General features: G+C 42.5%; 2 protein-coding genes across 5 annotated transcripts; both read left to right on the top strand.

The window, feature by feature from the left end:
* Nucleotides 1-282: 282 nt before the first annotated feature.
* Nucleotides 283-10,129, top strand: LOC133950044 (uncharacterized). 4 transcript variants are annotated; one of them, XM_062384206.1, is made up of 23 exons: nt 283-542; nt 1,343-1,416; nt 1,503-1,562; nt 1,782-1,826; nt 1,945-2,001; nt 2,278-2,343; nt 3,024-3,083; nt 3,157-3,210; nt 3,489-3,548; nt 4,161-4,211; nt 4,284-4,346; nt 4,425-4,496; nt 5,308-5,367; nt 5,482-5,538; nt 5,678-5,749; nt 6,104-6,181; nt 6,286-6,339; nt 6,596-6,628; nt 8,048-8,125; nt 8,213-8,252; nt 8,333-8,378; nt 8,794-9,208; nt 9,407-10,129. In XM_062384206.1, the coding sequence occupies exons 2-23, from the start codon at nt 1,345-1,347 to the stop codon at nt 9,881-9,883; spliced, it is 2,070 nt and encodes a 689-aa protein (XP_062240190.1). In that variant the 5' UTR covers nt 283-542; nt 1,343-1,344; the 3' UTR covers nt 9,884-10,129. The 4 variants fall into 4 exon arrangements, with proteins under 4 accessions (XP_062240190.1, XP_062240191.1, XP_062240189.1 ...); XM_062384207.1 differs by having other exon boundaries at nt 285-413; XM_062384205.1 differs by lacking the exon at nt 283-542 and having other exon boundaries at nt 561-1,416.
* A 4,346-nt stretch (nt 10,130-14,475) lies between these two features.
* On the top strand, nt 14,476-22,489 carry si:cabz01007794.1 (mucin-3A). The gene is made up of 11 exons (XM_062384381.1): nt 14,476-14,592; nt 17,407-17,786; nt 17,947-18,141; nt 18,271-18,366; nt 18,553-18,691; nt 18,838-19,472; nt 20,593-20,787; nt 20,917-21,012; nt 21,311-21,449; nt 21,596-21,763; nt 21,863-22,489. Exons 2-11 carry the CDS (start codon nt 17,409-17,411, stop codon nt 21,904-21,906), a joined length of 2,085 nt encoding a protein of 694 aa, XP_062240365.1. The 5' UTR covers nt 14,476-14,592; nt 17,407-17,408; the 3' UTR covers nt 21,907-22,489.
* Nucleotides 22,490-22,579: the final 90 nt, after the last annotated feature.

Below are 22,579 nucleotides of genomic sequence, written 5' to 3'. Positions count from 1 at the left end.
ATATTCTAACAATAAATAAGGAAGTAATTTGTCCATCTGCTTTTTCCCATTGAACCCTGAAACATCTGAAACATCTGTAAATGTTCCGACTGGTTCTTGTTCCAGTTTCTTTTTCTATATATTTGATTTCAACTGTTTATTAAATAAACATCTTCGGTGAGTTTAACGATGAATTAGAAAATTAAAAGTGAAACGTTTGAGAAACGAGAAGAACTTATTTACATGTAAACGAGTGAAGAGGCCACGCCCAGTGTCACAGCTGATGTGAGTGACAGCACAGGAAGGTCAATCTACTCCCAGCTGTGTGTGTGCGTGTGTTTTAATGTGTGCGTGTGTTTAGTTGTTTGTGTGTGTGTGTGTGTCACATGTTGTTGACCCTGTGTGTTTGATTGTGTTTCATGAAATCGGACCAGGTGAGTTTCAGCTCCGCCTCATCAGTTTCTGGTCAAACCGGTTTGACTCCGGATCTGAGGGAAGCGAAGCTGTGTCGCTTTGACCCGTTAACATCTGTGTTGTTGTTGTTGTTGTGAGTCCGCACGGAGGTAGGTCCCCGCTCCGCTCATTGTGTTGTTTTTGTGTAGTTTGTGTTTGTACCGGAGACTGTCCGACGTTGTTGTAAGCGAGACACCAAACTGCGTTCAAAATTCTGCCAATTTACAGTTTCGTTGTCGTTTGCGAACTAAAACATTGAAGGAAGTTCTCAGAAACTTGTCGCCGTACATTTGGATTCAAGTTGTTCAATTCGTCTCCTTCACTGTCACCAGAAACTCACTTGTAGCGTCACGTTTTAACTTTTGTTGGTCGCTGCTAGTACAGCTCTCTGCCACTAGCTGGACGCTCCGGAGCAACCACGTGACGCGTCAGTTAAAGTGCTAATCTAACCGAAACGTGTTCTTACGAAGGACGCAGGCTCAGCCGATTCTTTCACTAACACCCGAGCTCACACTTAATCACTAAAAATACACCCGACGACCTCTGTAAAGCTTAAAATGTGTGTAATACCTTATATTGCTCAACATTTGAACGGAGTTTGGTTCCTTGGCCAGTCAGGAAAAAAGTTAGGATACCATTATACTGAAAACTTTAAATTAGGTTTAATTTAGTTTAGTTAAAAACATAATGACAAAATAACACACAGCTTTAAAACATTACTATGAAAATATTTAAATTTTCATATGAACTGCTTGTATCTTAATTTGCCAACATACTGAACAGTTTGGTTTTGATTTCTCTAAAGCTCTATAAAGCTGTTAATCACTGTACTGTTCACATGGCTGCCAGGTTATAATAATTCAAATCTTGTTTCTTCTCGTCCTCATGTTACACTCTTCATGTATCGTAGCAATGCACATGTTCAGAAGAGAAAAGGGCTCCACAGCCCAAACGCCGGCGGTGCCACCAAGACCCAGCAGGGAGGTGTGTAATAAATACAGTATATGAAATATGATGTTAAGGATATTTAGTGTCTGTGCTGTTAATGGAGGCGTGTTGTGTCTGAGCAGGAGCTGGATCATCCAGTCGCTCACAGCCTGAACCCGAAGGACCCAGAGACGACCTCACAGGTAAATAACAACAATCACAATAAAGTCTTTTTTTTAACTGTTAAATCAGGAGAGGTTCTCTGGTACCAGGACTTTTATCAGTATAAATAAAATGAAGTAAACAAACAGTCCTGGTTTTACCTGAAGTAAACTTTCCAGTGTAAATACAAACAATCAACTCAGAATCAGGAATTGGCTTTTCAATGCGTTTTGAATATTCTCTTTAATTTGCTGTCGTAGGAAAACAACAATGAGGTCAAACAGGAACTGAACCCAAAGACCAAGGTGAGAACAAGTCACTCCTACTGAATCTGAAGTGTGGGGAGTTTCTGTGGCTTATAAAGAATAACTGAGTATAATCAGTCGATCTGGTGCCTTATGAATCTGTTTCTATAAACCTCAGAGGACGGGGGTGATGGGGGTGATGCAGCAGGTCAATCCCTTCAAGTCGACCTCACCGGTACGAAGCAGCTTGAGTGTTTAGTGAAGGTTCTGTGTTGTATGATTTAATGTGTTGTTGATTTAACGTGTTGTTGATTTAACGTGTTGTTGATTCAACGTGTTGTTGATTTAACGTGTTGTTGATTCAACGTGTTGTTGATTCAACGTGTTGTTGATTTAACGTGTTGTTGATTCAACGTGTTGTTGATTTAACGTGTTGTTGATTCAACGTGTTGTTGATTCAACGTGTTGTTGATTTAACGTGTTGTTGATTTAACGTGTGTTCTCTGCGTAGCTTCCCTCCCCAGTCAACAAAGCTCCGTCGTCTGAGTCACTGGAGCCGGAACCCGACTCCACTCAGGTGAGAGGAAGTGCCACATCGAACTCTGCTGCTTCCTTTGAACTCAGATCCTTTCATTTACCTTCAGGACGAAACTCCAGTTTGGTTTTAATTATTATCTACTGAGCTCTGATTGATTAATTGGGGGAGGTAACGAGTTCAGGAGCCAGATTCTTTTTTCTTAAACAAAGGATTAATCAAGAACTACTCAACCAATCCATTTAGCTTGTTTCCTTTGGAGAGATAGTGCGTTAGCCTCGGTGGAGGTATGTGCTCTTATAGACTTATGTATTTACATTTTTCCCAATTATTTGTAATCAAATATTTTTATATTTGTGTACATGATAAACCCCACGGACTAATACTGATATTAGGGAGTAAAACGGTTCCTCAGATGATGTCGTCAATCTCTTATGACCAAGAAATGTAACTGAGGATTAATATTTAACAGTTTAACTATGAACTATAGTATGAATGCTTATGAAACGTAAATGCATACAAATGTATAGAACTTGAATTAAGAAAATAAACGTACATTTTTACGTATCATATAAACATGAAAAGTCTATCCCTGGATATAATGCAAATAAATGCAAAGTCCCTTTTGTACACTTTGCTTGTTGTCCTGTAGTTTGTTATATGAAATATGGTGAAAACATGATAGAGGGTGTAGATTCCATTTTGTAAACCTTGTCCCTCAGGGCGCCGGCGGGCTGAAGGTCGTCCTGCAGAAGGTCAACCCGTTCAGATCCAGCTCCCAGGTAACAGCAGCCCCGTGTGGACGTCCCCATGAAACCATGTGTGTCACATTAACTCACCTGGATTCTGTCTCAGGTTCCTAGAGCTGCTTCTGCTGAGTCCCTGGAGCGAGTCCCCGAGTCCAATCAGGTGGGAGAGAGAGGACTTCACTCATTCAGAGTCTTCATCACGTACTTAGACTTATTGTAAAACATTTGATTACAGAACTCTGTATTTATGGGCAGTTATAAAGGTTGTTGAGGATATTTCTGAAATTGGATTAGTTCAAAAAGTATAGAACTTGAGGTGTCAGCAAGTTTTTGTTGGACGTGTAATTAAAGAATAAGTTGTCAGAGCAGGACAGTTACTGGCTCTTATGAAACATCTATGATGGTTATTATATTTGACCTGGTGATGCTTTGTTTCAGAATCCTGGTGTGTTGAAAGGAGTCATGCACAAAGTCAACCCCTTCAAGTCTTCAGCTCAGGTACTGATTCTGTAAAATACACAAGGATATGAGATAATACTACAACTGCATGTGATCTTATAATGAGTAATACTTGTATATGTGTGTGTGTGTGGGGGGGGGGCGGGCTACATGGATTCACACCTTTTATCATATGTGCAGGTTTCAACAAATTACATTTTACAGTTATAAATATTAAATCGAAACATAAAGAAAGATTACATTTTGACTTTTTTTTAAGACCCCAAAAAAAACCATAACATATTATGATCAATTTAAAAAAGCCAAATGTGACATAGAAATGCAGCTGTAGAGATTTTTGAGATAATGAATAACTGAGATGCAGTATTTAAATACTTATATTTTAATATAATATTCATCCTTTGCAAACAACCACAAACCAGAGCTGAAATCACTTTTATTACCCTGGTCACCACATGTCTGAGCCTCTAGGGGGCGCCAAACATTCTCAATATAATAATGTTATTTGAATCTCCCTTTTGTCCTTTTGTTTTCTCAAAAAACGTTTGTGTATATAGTCATAATTTAATATTGTACTTTTCTCCATTTCTTGGATATTTTAAAGACGAGAATTCACAACAAATAACACAATCACTTCTCTCTCTGCTGTAGACGCCCCACACTGATCCACCAGCGGCTGGAGGAGAAGTTCAGACCAAACAGGTAAATTCTGACTGAACCGTCCAAAACATCGAGTTACTCTTCACTCGTCCAACCGACGTTTGTGTTCTCTAGAATCCAGGGATGATTTCAGGAGTGATGCAGAAAGTGAATCCCTTCAGATCCTCACAGCCAAAGGTACCAGTTTGAGTGATTATTGATTTATAAATGATAAATGGCTCTGTAGAGTTTCTTACTTGTGTGTGATGTTTCCAGGAACCTCTTCACGGCGACCACTCCTCCAGCAGCGGAAGCTTAACGGACACTCACAACTTACCAGAGAAACAGGTACACAACATGTACAGTAACACACAAAGCACAACTTCTAGGTTTGTAACACAGCATCCATTTGTTTAATTATTGTGATTCACTTCTAAACGTACCATATTTCTAATGAAAGAGGGTTTTTCTTCTTCAGATTATCGTGTAGTTGTAGATTAAGGCTGATGCTATTAGTCGATATTGTTAATAATTGTAATATTCTATTGTTAAAATTACTCATCAGGGTTTTCACTGGGATTTTAAAGTTAATCTTCAGAATTTAATCCTCAACATGTGTAAAATCCGTCTGAATGTGTCTTGGTCTTTAATAAATTGGTTTCTTCCTCCACCACTGTAATGTGTCCCTACTGCCACCAGGTGGTAGCAAAGATAAACCTGACTGAACTATTTCAACTAAACACTTCTATCGTTTCACGTCTCTGACACAACTGTTGGTCAGTTACTGGCTCTATATGAATAATATTTAAAGTTAACATGTATTTACCTCTTGCCCCTCAGTCTTTATCTTTTGTATTCTTAGCTTTTGTTCAAATCACAATCTTCCTTCTTTATGTACAAATGTCACTTCGACCCAGGGATAAGGTCAAAGGTCATTGTGACCTAACTCGTGAAGGAATTGTCAAGTGGAACCTTTTTGTCTCTGGAGTCTTTTGTTTGTCTCCTTGATCATTTCTCAACCTTCAGGGGAATTTCCCCAGTTTCACCAGTTGACACTTGATTAGATTCCAGAGGTCAAAGGTCACATATGATGCCTAAAGCTGCTCTGGTTGGAATAAGAAAACCTTCACTCTGTCCTGTGACGTCTGTTTAACTCTAGAACCCAGGGAAGTTCAAGGGGATGATGCAGAAGGTGAACCCCTTCAAGTCCCTCACACAGGTAACAGAGCTCAGATCAGTTAATTGAGACGATAACGAACTTTGTGACATTTGAAGTAAACAATCAGCTTCACTTTTAATAAGTCATTAACTGTGATCTCTCTCCGAGCTGCAGACGGAGGATGAGACCGACTCGCTGGTTCCTGCTGGCCCCTTGTCCCTGAAGACTGAGGTGTGTGTTCAGATCCCAGTGCTAATGAGTCAGACGTCAGTAGCTGCAGAACTGACCTGAGAACACCTGACCCTCGTTATCTTTTTCACATTTAAAGACCGAGCTGCTCATAACTCGTCTTTCTCCCGTTTGTCGCCAGGAGCTTCGGGATCTTCACAGTGACCGCTCGTCCAGCTCTGAGAGCCTGGATGACAGAACCATAGAGAGACATGTAAGACACCGACATCCTCCACTGAAGCACATGTAGCCTGAATCCTGTATTAACACTGCACTCATTGTTTCTGGTTTTACTGCCGAGCGGAAATGAGACTCTGAGGTAAAACACGTCGTCTCACCTGAAGAATGCAAAGCATCCGACAAGGTGAAGACCTGACACGAGAAAACTAGTTCTTCATCAGGAAGAAGCTCTTTCCTAAAAACTAATGAAACAAACCCGATAATGTTGAAAATCGGCAGCTTCATAAACGTGTGATCGAGACCTTGTCTGATGCTTCGTTCGAAACATTTTGTGAAACCGCTGCGTGTGTGAAACTGACGTGAATAAAGAACCTCTGGTCGTTTCCAGTCTGTTTGGTACGTCGACTCCGACGCCACCGCTGAGGTGACAAGTGAGCCTGTGAAGCCGCCAAAGAAAAAAACGATGGTATGTAGCCCTGGGCGGAGGTCATATTCATACCAGATACTGAAGTCAAATATCTACATGCACAGTATTAATAACACTGCTAACGAGGGCTTTGTCTTCTCCAGACTTTCAGAATAAAGAGGATTCTGCCCGGTGCTCTGTTTGGACCTGGAGCAAAGGTACTTCAGCTCGTGGTCCTGCGCGATATTATAAATATGTATTAGTTAATATCAATAGTGATAAATGTCACATCCTTGTCTGCCCATGAAGAAGAGTTTAAAACTACAACCTTCACTCACTGATCAATGCATACTGGAATATCGCTTTATAGCTATTGATGACAATTTAATTGTGATCATTATTGATATCGTTTTAACATTTGTCACTATTCCTAAATGGTTCTTTATCTAACTATCATGTTTCTGTTATAATCAGGATTCTTCATCAAACTCTCAGGCCTTAACCGAGGTGAGCAGGAAACACAGCTTGATGTGTGTGGTCCCATTTAAACACAAACTTTTGTGCTGTTAATTAACACTTAACTAGGAATTCAGATCATTTAAATGGAGTAAAACGATAATGTTCAGTTTCAAGTTTAATGTGGAAAATATAAACGCAGTACAGAACATTGAATTGGATGCGAGTACATCGTCAGTATCTGTTTCCCACAGAGCAAACTTCACTGGGTGCTTGTTGTTCACACATTATATTCTCACATGCAAATGTGTTTGCACAGTGTCGTTAAGTCACCGAGCAAATAAAACCTATCAATGCCATAATCAACCCCACAGGCTCATATCTTTTTATAAGGGGTGAATCATTATCCTGCCTGTGTTTGCTCGTGTCGGTTTCAGCTCAGCTGTTTACTTATTTACACACTGGAAATATTTTAGTTAAAATATCTGGTCAATTATTTCTCCAACACAATCATTTATTCCCATCGCAAGCAGCCGGATTTTCACATATTTCTTTATTTCCTGCTGAGCTTCGATGACACGAGCAAACTCAATGAAATGACATTCATTTTAAAAGACTTTTAAAAAAACATCTGTCTGGTTCATGAGCTCAGTCGACTTCAATCTGTTCTGTGCATCTTGGTCTTTCAGAGGGAACTCAGCAGTGACAAATTCTTTCAATGGCGTGTGCAGAGCGGGGGGGGGGGGGGGGGGGCGGGGGCTGCTCTGAGCTAAACATGATCTGTCAAGAGTTTCAACCATACAGGTATTTCCAGTAGTTCTACCTACACAACTGGGCCTGCTCGTGTTTCACCTCTCGTCCAGAAGGCTTCTTCTGTTCTGAGAAGTTTCAAGAACTGAAGAAGCCTTTTGGACGAGAGGTGAAACGTCTTCACATCATGTTTAGCTCAGAGCTACCTCCCCCCCCCTCAGCATAGATTTGTGTTGTGTGTGAGTTGTAGAACCTCTGAAAAAAGAACAGTGTTGAACTCTGACGCCTGCTTGCTCCGACACACACTTCATTGTCTGCCAGGCCCGATGGAGGAACAGCTGTTATTGTGCAACACACACTTACTACACATTCCGAGGCAGGAAGCTTGTTGTGTGTGGGAAACTCCGCCTGTTAACCTCTGACCTCAGAAGCCAGCGCCTACAAACATGTCATCACACAATAGACACATCATTAAGTTGTGTAAACTACAAGATGCAGGTTATGAGGGAACCTGAATGATTACAGGTGATGAAGAGTGGTTTAAAAATCCCACTGATCATCCAGTGAACTGCAGCTGATAATACTTAGGTGTATAGAAGAGGAGCTGGGAACAGTTTGTGATTCTAATGAGTTTTGAATCCAATTAGGTGTTGATCTGCATTCTGGAAACACAGATTTGATGAAGAGTTGCTGAACGAATGTGTCTCCTCTCTGTTCCAGGAGGTCGTTGAAGTTCAGACTCTAGAAATGGCCGAGGTGCCGGTTCTCGGCGAAGGAGCAGCCGTGGACCCGCTGGACGTACGCACCTGAATGTGTCATATTCCATCATGTGATGCTCGGAGTCAGATTTAATTTACACACAGAACTGTCTCTGTTCATTTGCAGGATGAAGACGGTCTTCTGGAGTGGTGGAGAACAGTGGAAGGTACGTTCACAGTTTGAACAGGGTGCAGTTCACCTGTAGGGATCCAGTTTGAAACTGATACTTGTTTTGCCGTGTGTCAGGATGGGAGGAGTGGAATGCAGCAAACCAGAATGAGGAACCTGAAGAGTGAGTAAACCTTTGTGATTCTCCAAGATGTTCAGATACCATTGTTCCCTTAACGCTGCGATACCAGTGCATACAATGAACAACAGCACTAACTTCATTATTTGACTGTCAAAACCAAGGAATATTCTTTTAAATTATTGCATTCAGTACGTCGCCATTTAACTTGAGGGACTTTTTAAATTATATTAAATAAATAAATTAAGCGGAGATCTCTTCACCGTTCAACGCAGCGGGGAACAAGTGATTCTCCGTGACGTAGCGTTAGCCAGGGCTAGTTGAGTAAAAGTTTCACATAGATTTATAATAATAATAAAGCTGAACATCTCTTATCAATGTGATGGTAGAATTCCTTTTGGTCAATATTGTCCAAGAGCTGCATTCCAGTGTTTGTCTTCTCTTCGTGTCCTTGCCTCAGGGTTGTGGAAGACGCAGCCGATCGTGTCTTCATGGCCGCTCGTCTCTTCGTCCGCTTCTTCAACCAGCGCGGCGCCTCCCTGCAGCAGCGCGTCCTGGAGCTCCTGGGTTTGGCCGATGCAGCCGACAGTTTTCACAAGAAAACCGTCACGGCCAGCGTCGGTGGGGGGGTGGCCAGCGTGGCCGGGTCCATCACCACCATCACCGGCCTCATCCTGGCGCCCTTCACTGCAGGAACCTCCCTCATCGTCACGGCTGTGGGCATCGGCATCGCAACCGCCGGGGGCGTGGCGTCCGCTTCGGCCAACATCACGGACACGGTCCATTCGAAGACCGACCGCAAGAAGGTGGAGAAGATGATCCAGGACTATGAGCAGGAGATGAAGGACATCAAGGAGTGTCTGGAGTTTCTGGAGGTGAGAAGAAACGGTTTTCAGCTTGACTGTTACACAACTTGAATATCTACTGAACCATGAGAGGTGTTGAAGTCGACTCACGGTTCAAATGTGTGTAGTGATAATACCAACATCTTTTTAAACATGAAGTGCTACAACTGATTCATGTGAAACGTGTTTTCATGAGCTTCAGCCCTGACGTATTGTTCCTCCTCACAGGAGGGGATGGAGACGCTGGAGGAATGGGACTTTGAGAAATTTACTGAAACCATCTCCAAAAAACACCTAAACCAGAACGTGAAGCACGTGTTGAAGGAGGGCGGCCGAGCCGGCAAGGCTCTGGTCATCAACACAGAGAGTCTGATCGGCACGATTCAGGTCCTCAGCGTTGCAGGCAGCGCCGCCAAAGCCGCCCAGGTGATGAGCGTCACCACCGGCGTCATGTCGGGCCTCTTCCTGGCGCTCGATGTCTTCTTCCTGGCGAAGGACTCCGTGGAACTGAGGAAAGGCGCTAAGACGGACTTTGCAGTAAAAATACGAGAAGTTTGCAAAGACCTGCAGGACGGACTGCTTCAGCTGAACAACATCAAGGAGCAGCTGCAGAAGACCATGGATGGGATCGAGGTGGAAGTGGACGAAGATGACGAAGTGCAGCTCAAGTCTGATCTGAAGAAACTCCTGGAGCTCGAAGACTGAAACCAAACCCAAGTTTCAAAAACAGTGTCAAGCCAAAAATGAAGTTTAAGCAGAAAATTGCCTTGTAGTTTTTTATAACTGTAACAAACCTGCCGTGTTATGACCAGGGTTTATAAGTAGCTGCTTTGTAGGACTATATTTCAAATATTTATTTTTAAAGAAGTTTAATTATTAAACTAGGTTACCATATTGTCATTGTGATTATTTAATGACTGTTTCTTTGCAATTAAAGTGTTTCTATCATTACTCATTTTGAAAAGAACATTTTTGAACAAAGGAGACTGACACAGATGTGACAGCAGCATGAAAGACAAAAATTATGAATATCAACATTATCAGGCTTCAAATCTCCTCTTCGTAAACTCCTCTGGTCACTCACGTGCACATTTCTCAAGTTTTGAACGATCTCTGATCCTTCTCATTGTACAAAAGTATCATCCTGCTTTACTGTTCCTTGCTGCAAGTCCATCACATGCATCCAAACCTAGAACGTGACCATACTTACCGACTCTACTGCAACGCTGCCGTGATGTCATCAGGTCGATGCGGTGCACCACGGAAAGACTTCATTAGACATCCCGTCTCAACTGTTTACTCAGATCAATGTAAATCTTCATGAGACGCCTGGCTTATCATTTCCCCCCGCAGAAGAGGTTATATTTTTGTCTGTTGGAAGGATGCAGTGTGACTCAGGGGGTGGATCCAGGACAGCTTTTCACTTTCTTGTAGAATGTGAGACCGAATAATTAATCCCAAAATCCATTATATTTAGGGGAACGATATCTATGAGTCTACTGTTGGGCCTTGGCAGAGGTGCGATTTTTTAAATGTCCTTTAATCTGATGATAACTTAACAGTGTGTTACAAAATTCCTTCATGTTTATTTAGTGCTTTAAAACACGAAATAGTTACAATAGTTTGCTAAACTACAAATTAACAAAGGAATGCACAGAGCCTTCACAACAGAATGCAGGTGCAGCCATTGGAACTGTTTGTTTCTTAACATGAACAATGGTTTGACACAAGCATAGCATGAACATGCTTTCCATGTAGCCTGTAAATCTGAACCTATGCCAGCTAACATGTTTCTGTCACATGATCACTATTATTTGGCTTTTGTCCGATCGATCTCTAAAAATTCCCCGACCAATTTGATGCTAATCATACGTTGATTTTCCGTAACCTCACACCGCCAGTTTACCGAAAAGTTCCCTCTAAGTGACGCTCCCAGTTACTGTAATCAAGTAATCAGTGGACGTGATGTGTGTCGGAAAGAATCTGCTGCAGTTATCGGACACATGACACATGAGTCTTTGTTCCATGATGTAGCAAAGGGTTGAACAAAGCACATCTGGATTTGGTTGCTTATTGGTGTGATTGTTTTTCTAGCGCATTACTATTTGGAACTACTTTACCCAGTGAGCGTTTGACAAGGTGATTTTCAATAAAGTGATTTATAAAGTTCTTATGTGCGACTGAAACTGCTCACAAAAAGTACCCGCTCACACATATAACACAATTCAGCATTACTTCCTTAACAGTCATCCATTCGCCCATAACGGAAACGACCCACTTGAACTCCTAATACAGCTTAGGAGTTCGCTTATGTGTAGCATAAGTAAAACATGATGAGAAGTAGATATGGATTCATGTGGAAAATTCTGATACTGCTTTCCAATGCCTTGATATATTTTATATATATATACATCTTAACACAAATATAAAGGACCTAAAAATAAACAATACAGATAAACCCCCATTTGTTAGTGATATGAAGTTTTCATATGACTAATCAAACATCATTAGGGACATTGACTCATCGGCTGGTCTGTTGTAGCTCAGAATGAACTTTGATGAGGTTTCTGTCGTAAGTCAGGTCAACTGTTTGATCCGGACAAAATTATCTATTTATCGTCTAAACTTGAAATACAGGAAAAGGCTCAGGATGTACATTTTTTATAAATCATATAATGAAATCATATGAACGTCATATAAAGTTTGCTGTACAAGTGAACACCTTGCTCGTGCTTGAAAATACGAACGGGTTTAGAGAAGTCTAGATTTTACTTTGAGGGCAGTTTGTGGCCCTGGTGAGCTGCTGCTGTTACACAAACACTTTCTAAATCATTTAAATCAGCCTTTTTGTGCCAGTGAGAGTTGGTTTAACAAAACATTAAAGTCTGAATATAACGCAGTCCAACATTTCGTTCTCCGACATACACATCATTTTTGTAGTGGAGCGTTTCTTTGTGTCTCTGCATGAGTTCCATCCCATGTCTGTCTGGTTGGACTCGACCGTCAGGTTTACTGATGGTTGCCAATCATACATGGGAGGTAATAGGAGAGCAAGAACAACATATGATGCCCCAGGGCTGCCAGTCACTCAGCTTCTTACTGGGAAACTCAGCACCAAGTGTAAGAACCGCATTTTGTGGCTTTTATATTCTTGAATCCGGCGTTAAGGAAACCAAACAACATAATCAGGAAGTGCTCTGATGAATAGTCCACTGTTGCACAATGCACCTCTTCACCAAATCTCAATTTCCTGTAAAAACAGTTTACCATAAATTAATCAAAGACTGATAATTCAATTGTTATCGAAACTTCCACCAATTTCCAATAGCTGATGTAAAACTAAGTGTTATATTAAACATTCAGAAATGCCTTGCTGATGACATCTGCTATACAAACAAACTTTCCGGGAATTACAATAAGTCTGACAGAAATTTTGGTGAGGAGATGAAATATCTGCAGCTTCCCTCCATTCACTGCACGACTTGTTTCAACAGCCCACTTCCCCATCACTCACAGTCAAAGTCACTGATTTCAATTTTACTGCCTGATTGATGACTGCATGAATAACTAGTACAGGAGTTATTCAGAAACTGACCCAGCTCTCCCTCACAGGCTAGAGGGGAACACAGTGACACAGCACTGAATACAAAATGGAGTTGAACACAACAATGTGCTCAATGGCTTGTTCTTTATCACGTTCCTCTTCACTGTTCTCCTGCTAACGGCCGAATAAAACACCTTCAAGGGTTAGGGATAGGGTTAGGGTTAGGGATAGTCCTGTCAACTAGGAAACTACCCCAAGCCAACTGCACCTGTCCCAACACCGCCGGCTGTACGATGCCTCTTACGCAGGCACATCAATGCCTAACCCTTACCCTTTCGGTGTGCGCGTGGGTGGAGCTAAATGCTAATCTGAAAGGAGATCATTTTTTTTTATTGTAACACAAAAGATGGTTATGGCTGGAAAACACATGGTACAGCAAAGTAACACCCACAGTGTGTATTCAAACAAAGAACTATTTAAATGATCTCCGACTTTCTGTGTACAGAAGATTTATTCTAAGAGTATTCTGTGATGACAGAGTCTCACACCACGTGAAGTGTGCCAGGCGAGATCCTGTGACTCGATTGCTGCTACGCTAACCAAACATGTTTAACGTCACAGGTTCATGAGACTCACAGATGGTGCCAGTGATTATTCTTTATCTACTGCCCATAACAGTCACATGTTCAATTACACTTTAACCAGATATAATCACAACCAAATCTGAGTGTTAATAATTTGAACTTAAACTTTGATGCAAATAATACAAATAATGTTATTCAATTATACCTAATGCAAAGAAAAGAGATATAAAATCTAACATGAAAGCAAATCTGAGGAAAGATAAAGATTAATGTTTAGAGCAGTTCAATTTCTTATAAATTACACTATGGGAACTTTGTCCTGTATTGTTTATCATCTCCATTTGCAGGAAGAAATACAGAAGCCTGTGGTGGTAATTTGACATGTCCTCTATAGTTCTTCAAATATCACTATACCAACTGTCGCTACGATCGCAATGTCGTGCTAACTGTGACCTAAATGGATAATTGCCACTTCCCAACTGGCTCAGCGCTGCCTTGACTTGCAGAAACCACTGAACACAATGGAGATGTGGAAGCAAACACAACGGTGCTTATAAAACATTTCTTGGCATTGTGTTACAGGTCTCATGACTAAGTGCAAACGCACACACACGCACACACACACACACGCACGCACGCACGCACGCACGCACGCACGCACGCACGCACGCACGCACGCACCTTTCTGTTACCTGCCCTCTGTATGTTGTTACCCCTCACGACAGGAGTACACGATTCCATAAAAAGATGTACCTATATGAGCACTTGTGTAACATCTAAAAGGTATTAACATTCACAGTGAAGATCCACTATTCATACTTCCAAATAAAAGCACTTGCTGTTAGTTCAATTAGAAGAAGGTATTACCAACCCCTGCTGATACAGAACAATTTGATTCCTTGCAGAGAGACTAAAACACGTTTTCAGACAGTCAGACTCTTCTGCTTCACGTTCCTCATGTTGGGTTCAGGCGTCGTGAGCTTATGAGGAAGTAACGCAGTTCACACAAAGCAGGTTAATGAGAAGTGACAAGGCAAAATCCACGGACTGCCTCCATCACACACGACTTGAATTCTTCAACACACCTTCTGGAAACATCATGTGTGACGTCAGCAGTCTCCTCTCTCCTCCAAAGTTTAAATAGTGACACCCAGTGAACAGGTGTCACATCTCACTGGGAGCCAGTTAGGGACACCAGGACTCCACCTAACAGCCACGCTTGAGAATAACACCATCCCTTCGGCTGCTTCACCCTTCATTCGGACTCATAACAGGAAGATCTAAAGGTAAGTTAAGACAATGACGTTTATATTCTTGAAATTACTTCCATTATCAACGGAATATAGGTTTATCTTCAAGTTACGTTTAATAATTAGTAATAATTTCCTTATTAAAAGTTTTCTTTTGTACTTTCTAAAACTCAAATTCTGTTATTTTGCTTGTTTAAACCTATAATGAAGGGCAACTATTAATTCCCAATACGATAAGTATTTTAATAGCATAAAGTGAAAAATACTAGTGCTGTCAGTTTAACGCGTTATTAAGCGTAACATTTTTTATATTTTGATGGTAGATTTAATAAGAGTGATTGAATTTGGGTCAATGTTCCTGATGTGAGGGGGGAGGGAGTTCCAGAGGTGAGGGGCAGAGTGGCTGAAGGCTCTAGATCCCATGGTGGACAGGTGGACTCGGGGGACGGTCAGGCTGATGGAGGAAGCAGACCTGAGCGACCGGGTAGGGGCATTGATATGGAGTAGGGCAGAAAGGTATGGAGGAGCGAGGTTATGGATAGCCTTAAATGTATGGAGGAGGATTTTATAGTCAATGCGATTTTTAATAGGAAGCCAGTGGAGTTGATGTAGAACGGGGGTGATGTGACTGAAGGATGGTGTTCTAGTGACGATACGGGCAGCAGCATTCTGTACCAGTTGAAGTTTATGGAGGAGTTTGTGTGGGAGACCAAAGAGAAGGGAGTTGCAGTAATCCAGGCGGGAAGTGACAAGGGAGTGAACCAGGATCGCGGCGGTGTTGGGAGTGAGTGAGGGGCGGAGACGGTTGATATTGCGGATGTGGAAATAGGCAGACCGGATAGTGTTTTTGATGTGGGTATGGAATGATAGAGTGCTGTCGAGGACGACACCCAGGCTCTTAACCTGAGGAGAGGGGGAAACCAAGGAGTTGTCTATGGTGAGGATGAAACTGGGCTGTTTGGTGAGGGTGTGTTTGGAACCAATGAGGACTGCCTCCGTTTTTTCACTGTTTAGTTTGAGGAAATTGGAGGAAAAACAGGATTTGATTTCCTGTAAACAGGCACAGAGGGAGGAGGGTGGGAAGGTGGAAGTGGGTTTGGCGGAAACGTAGAGCTGGGTGTCTTCCGCGTAACAGTGGAAATGAATGTTGAATTTACGGAAGATCAGTCCAAGTGGGAGGAGGTAGATGATGAATAGGATAGGGCCAAGGACAGAGCCCTGGGGAACACCAGAGGAGAGGGGGGATGTGTGAGATGTGAATGATTTTAACTGGATGAACTGAGTACGGCCATAGAGATATGAGCGGAACCAGTCTAGGGGTATGTCAGTAATGCCAATGGAGGCTAGTCTGTCAAGGAGTGTGGAGTGGGATATGGTGTCAAAAGCCGTGCTCAGGTTGAGGAGGATGAGGATGTATAATAGTCCGGACTCAGCTGCCATCATTGGTGGTTGACTAAGTCACAATCATTTTTTAAAACATCATCGTATCAGGCCGTCATGAAGTATCAGGAGCGGGCGAGTGAGTGTGTCTGTGTGTGTCTGTGAGTGTGCGCCCCAGATAGCGCTCCGGTACGTAGCTCCGCCCCCCGCCTCGCGCACTCGCTCAGAGAGACACAGTGAAAGCAGAGCGCGTTCTCGTGGAGCAGCCGCTCAGTGACCGACTGCTTCTTAACTATGAAAACACTGAAAACCAGAGTTTCTCTGGTCTCAGCTGCTCAGAGATCAGCGCTGCAGCTTCTTGATCAGAGCAGAAGCTGCAGTTGGTTTGTACCGATGTTCAGTTTCTGTGTCCGGCTCCAGTCTGACCTGCTCTCCCTTTTTGTTTTCACATTTAAAATTAAATATATATTTTTAAGCTATTAGGCTGCAGCTATATGTTTTTATAGAAAAGGAGTTTAATGTGGCTATTAAATGTGACTAAAACTAGACTAAAATGAAATTTGTTTTCGTCGACTAAAACTAGACTAAAATGAAATTTGTTTTCGTCGACTAAAACTAGACTAAAACTAAGAAGGATTAAAATGACTAAAAGGTGACTAAAACTAATATGCATTTTCGTCAAAAGACTAAGACTAAGACTAAATCAATAATAGCTGCCAAAATTAACACTGGAGTCTCAGAATTATTCACACTTCACCCTAATTGAAGATGAGGTTGAGTAGGCGAGTCGAGTGTGGTTCATATGTTTTCACACAGTCAAGCTGAGTGTGAGATAAAAGCTGTTCGTAGCCAGGCGTCAGTTCCACGTTGGTCCAAATCGTTGAGAAAGAGACATTCCAGACATGCCTAAGACCTAGCTGAACGTATTTAAGACCTAGTACATAGTATTTTAAAAACTATAAAGACTTTTTAAGGCCTAAACTTTAGATACTATTGATATACTTCTATGTTTTTCAAAAAACTTCTCCTCATACTTTACAGATATCGTTTTGAAATGAAGCGAGAACCAGTGGTGTTTTACAGTGTGTTAAATTATGTCCATATACTTTATAGACTAATATATAGAATCAATTATTTGAAGTAGTTTGCCTCCTGATCCAGCAGGGGGCGCTCACTAGCAGCATGACGTATTGTACGCCAGTAATGTTGCGTGGTTTTGCCCCAAAATTTGAGAAAGCTAGCAAGTGGTGAAGGCCCAAATTGTGTGTCATACCAAAGTTGTTCTAACTTGTGTTTTTAAGTTAAACAGCCGTAGTTTCTGAAGGCTGGTGTAACATGTACTGATACCACAAGGGGGAAATATTGATGACAAATGAAAACAAAATACAAATCCCCATGTTTTGTGTTTTATTTGTGTAGCTATTTTACCGCCAAAGTGCCCCTAACTAAATTATATCCTTCCTACTCTAGACATGGACAACAGCCTAGTGCTCACTGTCCTCTTCCTGGCTCTTTCCTGGATGTCAGGAACCAGCGATGCTACCAACTCAAGCACGACGTCAAACAACATGACGACAAACAGCATGACCACAAACAGCATGACCACAAACAACATGACCACAAACAACATGACCACAAACAACATGACCACAAACAACATGACCACAAACAGCATGACGACAAACAGCATGACCACGGCGCCGCACATCATGACGACAAACAACATGACGATGTCGCCGCACAGCATGACAACAAACAATATGAACACGGCACCAGCAACTGCAATAACAGCAGTAGCCACAACATCCAATACAACACTGATTACCAACAACACAGTGATCGTTCTTGGGGTGAGTAATGTCAAAACTGTGTCGAGGTGGATCCACATCGTCCATCTTTATATACAGTCTATTCTCCAAACCAGTCAGAAATTAATGTCTGACCTCTGACCTTGAACCATTTCAAAGTGCACATAATCCCGCTAACACGTTTTTCTCATCTCCGTTGCAGACGCCTGTTGGCCGGACCGGATGTGGGACCCAACAGATCTGTGGGTCTGAGCCCTCTGACTGTGACCCCTCATCATCTTCATCATCGTGTTTCTTCGTTTCTGCCAAGCAGAGGGACGGTCAGAACTTTGAGTTTTCCATCTCAGGGGAGTCAAGTGGCTACATCGCTGCCACGGTGTCAGCTGACACCACAGTGGTACGTGGTTCTATCACTCCTTCACCGATTAAAGTTCCATCAAGTCCAACCCTGAACCAATCATTCAGTTTGTTCCGAGTTATCGGTGTAAACAGGTACAATGAACTGTTTTGTGGTTTTGCTCCACAGGGAGGTAACGACACAACCTACGTCTGTGCGAACAATAATGGCAAAGTGAAATTCTTCAGCGCTCTCCTCGACAACGACAAGCTGACACTGACAGAGGTGAGTTGCACAATTTGTCCTAAGGGTTTGATAATGACATCTTTGGTAACATGGCCAATTCTTTTGAACGTGTAAATCATTATCAGATGTTTTATGGGCCCCTCCAAAATCCATATCAGTTGGCTTCTAGTTGACATAGTACGACTATGATCTTTGTGGTCTGTTAAACTTGTCTTTGCTCTGCAGCTGCCTGTGAACTCGGTGCAAGGCCGAGTCGATGGAAACCTGATCCAGTGCACGTTTGTTGCCACTTTGGACCTGTCCACCACAAGAGCAGCAGCAACAAGCGCCTCACTGTCACTCTCCACCGGGACCTTTGACAACAGTGAGCTAACACATTCAAGATATACAATTACAACATACAGTCAACTAAGAGCCACTCTCAGAGACTACACAACATAATATATTCATACTTCCCCCATGTTCTGATCACATGTCCCTGACCTGTCTGTCTAATGCTTGTTCCCTCAGCTTCTGGATCTCTGGGAACCCCCGACACCAAGTTTAGGAGCGGAGTCGTAGACCTGAGCGGTTCTAATGCCACCATCTCTAATGAGCTTACCACCACAACCACGACCACGACCGCCACCCCAATGACCAACACCATGACTACGCCAACGCACAGCATGACGACAAACACCATGACTACACCAACGCACAGCATGACGACAAACACCATGACTACGCCAACACACAGCATGACGACAAACACCATGACGACGACGCCGCACAGCATGACGACAAACACCATGACTACACCAACGCACAGCATGGCGACAAACACCATGACTACACCAACGCACAGCATGACGACAAACACCATGACTACACCAACGCACAGCATGACGACAAACACCATGACTACACCAACGCACAGCATGACGACAAACACCATGACAACGACGCCGCACAGCATGACGACAAACAATATGACGATGCCGCCGCACAGCATGACGACAAACAACATGACGACAAACAACATGACGATGCCGCCGCACAGCATGACGACAAACAATATGAACACGGCACCAGCAACCGCAACAACAACAGTAGCCACAACAACCAATACAACTCTGATTACCAACACCACAGTGATCGTTCTTGGGGTGAGTGATGTCAAAAAGCAGAACTGAGTAACGGAACACAATCTGAAAGTCACTTTTATTGATGTGGCAGAAGTCCTCTCATACGACTCAAATTTGAGTTTATAAGGAGTCATTAATTGATTAAAAAAAAGAAGTTAAACTTGTGACTTTACTTGGACTTCAGCACTTTGATGTGTTTTTAACATTGCTATGCACAAACATTGAAACGTATGTAACACACAGCACAAGCAGGGACGGGTGCACCTGCCAGAGCACACAAGCTCATCATCACATTCAGACTGGATTCGACTGTATGCATAGTTTAGGCTGCAGAGACCAGCTGCACAGGTATCAGATACCAGGTGAACAAGATGGACAAGATGCATGTGTGTTTCTATAAGCCTCAGAGTGACCCTTGCACACTTCTCCCGTTTTCAAGACATACGACTGATAAAACACATCGTGATTCGCTGAAATACTCGCAGAAAAGTCGAAGCACTTAGTGTCTTGTTTATTTCTTAACATTCTTAGTGTGCAAAAAAGTTTTTAAGTTGCAATTCAAACGATGGCTGACAATCTAAGTGAAGGGAGTGATAACGAAGTAGATTACAGCAGCGTCTCATTGAGATGATGTTCCTGCTGACTTACTGACTAAGGCTCAGTCGGTAAGAGACGTATTAAAGGAGGAGGGGGAGAAGGAGGAGGAGGAGGAGGAAGGGTCTCTGACATTAATGATTTAAAGACGTGTTATACGAAGATTTTTAATGAAATCCCAAGGTTTCAGCTATCACGAGTTTTCATGTCATGTCTCGATCTACTTCAGAGGCTGAGAAATTAAAGTTTCTGTAAACATTGGTGATTCTTCCAGCTCTTCAGAAAACGCTCCGGTTTAATGACATAATATAATAAGGGATTCGAACACTGGATTCAAAACCAGATTATATATAAAACTGTGGCGAGGTGGATCCACATCGTCCATCTTCATATACAGTCTATGCTCCAAACAGATTTGACTTGAAGCTTATGATTCAGGTCATGATCTGTGCCTTGATAAGCTTCAAATCAATGTCTGACCTCTGACCTTGAACCATTTCAAAGTGCACATAATCCCGCTAACACGTTTTTCTCGTCTCCGTTGCAGACGCCTGTTGGCCGGACCGGATGTGGGACCCAACAGATCTGTGGGTCTGAGCCCTCTGACTGTGACCCCTCATCATCTTCATCATCGTGTTTCTTCGTTTCTGCCAAGCAGAGGGACGGTCAGAACTTTGAGTTTTCCATCTCAGGGGAGTCAAGTGGCTACATCGCTGCCACGGTGTCAGCTGACACCACAGTGGTACGTTGTTCTATCACTCCTTCACCAATCAAAGTTCCATCAAGTCCAACCCTGAACCAATCATTCAGTTTGTTTCGAGTCATCGGTGTAAACAGGTACAATGAACTGTTTTGTGGTTTTGCTCCACAGGGAGGTAACGACACAACCTACGTCTGTGCGAACAATAATGGCAAAGTGAAATTCTTCAGCACTCTCCTCAATAACAACAAGCTGACACTGACAGAGGTGAGTTCCAGAAGCAGTGGAGGAGCCGGCTGAGGATATTCTATATGTCTACACTTCACTGGACTCTTCTTGTGGTTCTGCAGTGTTTTCTAAAGTTAATGACACTGTAAAATATCAGGAAACAATTTGTCGTAACGGTTTGTTAATGACATCTTTGGTAACATGGCCAATTCTTTTGAACGTGTAAATCATTATCAGATGTTTTATGGGCCCCTCCAAAATCCATATCAGTTGGCTTCTAGTTGACATAGTACGACTATGATCTTTGTGGTCTGTTAAACTTGTCTTTGCTCTGCAGCTGCCTGTGAACTCGGTGCAGGGCCGAGTCGATGGAAACCTGATCCAGTGCACGTTTGTTGCCACTTTGGACCTGTCCACCACAAGAGCAGCAGCAACAAGCGCCTCACTGTCACTCTCCACCGGGACCTTTGACAGCAGTAAGCTAACACATTAAAGATATACATTTACAACATACAGTCAACTAAGAGCCACTCTCAGAGACTACACAACATAATATATTCATACTTCCCCCATGTTCTGATCACATGTCCCTGACCGGTCTGTCTTATGCTTGTTCACTCAGCTTCTGGATCTCTGGGAACCCCCGACACCAAATTTAGGAGCGGAGTCGTAGACCTGAGCGTTTCTACTGCCACCATCTCTAATGAGCTTACCACCACGACCACGACCACGACCGCCACCCCCGCTGTGACTGCACACGCCACCACGTTCCAGCAGTCACTGGTGCAAGGTCAGAATAAGAGATAACACGGATGATGATGTAGAATCTAACCCAGATAAAGCCACGTTTGTACAATGACTAAAAACTGTTCTCCGTCCTCCTCTTTAGTTCTGCTGATCTCTATGGGCGTATTCACTATGCCCCTGGTGTGAGGAACACAAAACCTTCAGGATTCAACACAAGAAGAAACATAACTTCTCAATCTAAATATTTTTTTTAATGTACACAGTATATCCCACATTATAAGGATCATGCTGAATTTAAAATCCACTCACTGGAGGTGCAGGTAGGAGTGCTGGTGGGTGGTGAGTCTTCTGACTGCTTTCAGGTGTGTTGTAGAATCTAAAAGAAATAAGAGAATATATGTTGAAGTTTTGAATGAAAGGTTATGTGTAATATATTTACCCCCCCCCCCCCCGACAACCTCATTGTTATTGATGTTCTCGTTCTTCGTCACGCACTATGAAGCTAGAAAATGGCTGATATATGCCGTATCAAACTTTCTATTGTAAATGTGTGTGCTGTACAATAATGACTTAAAAATGAAGCCTTCGGTGGCTGATGTGTGTGAGTGTGTGTGTGCGTGTGTTTGTGTGGAATAGCGAACGCAAATGAGCCGTTGTGTATTAGGTATGCAAGTTACGATACGAAAAGCTGTTGATAATTAATTTTGCAGTTTGCATAATGTAAAATAGTTTTTATTGCCATTTCTCATTAAAGTTATATTTAAAACAAGGTCTGATTGTTCTGATATTGTTGAGGGATGGAAACACCAGTCATCTCACACACACACACACACACACACACACACACACACACACACAC

This window comes from Platichthys flesus, chromosome 24, assembly GCF_949316205.1.
Source record: "Platichthys flesus chromosome 24, fPlaFle2.1, whole genome shotgun sequence".
NCBI lineage: Eukaryota > Metazoa > Chordata > Actinopteri > Pleuronectiformes > Pleuronectidae > Platichthys > Platichthys flesus.
Note: the sequence above shows the minus strand (reverse complement) of the source record. Positions and strands in the feature narration are given on the sequence as shown.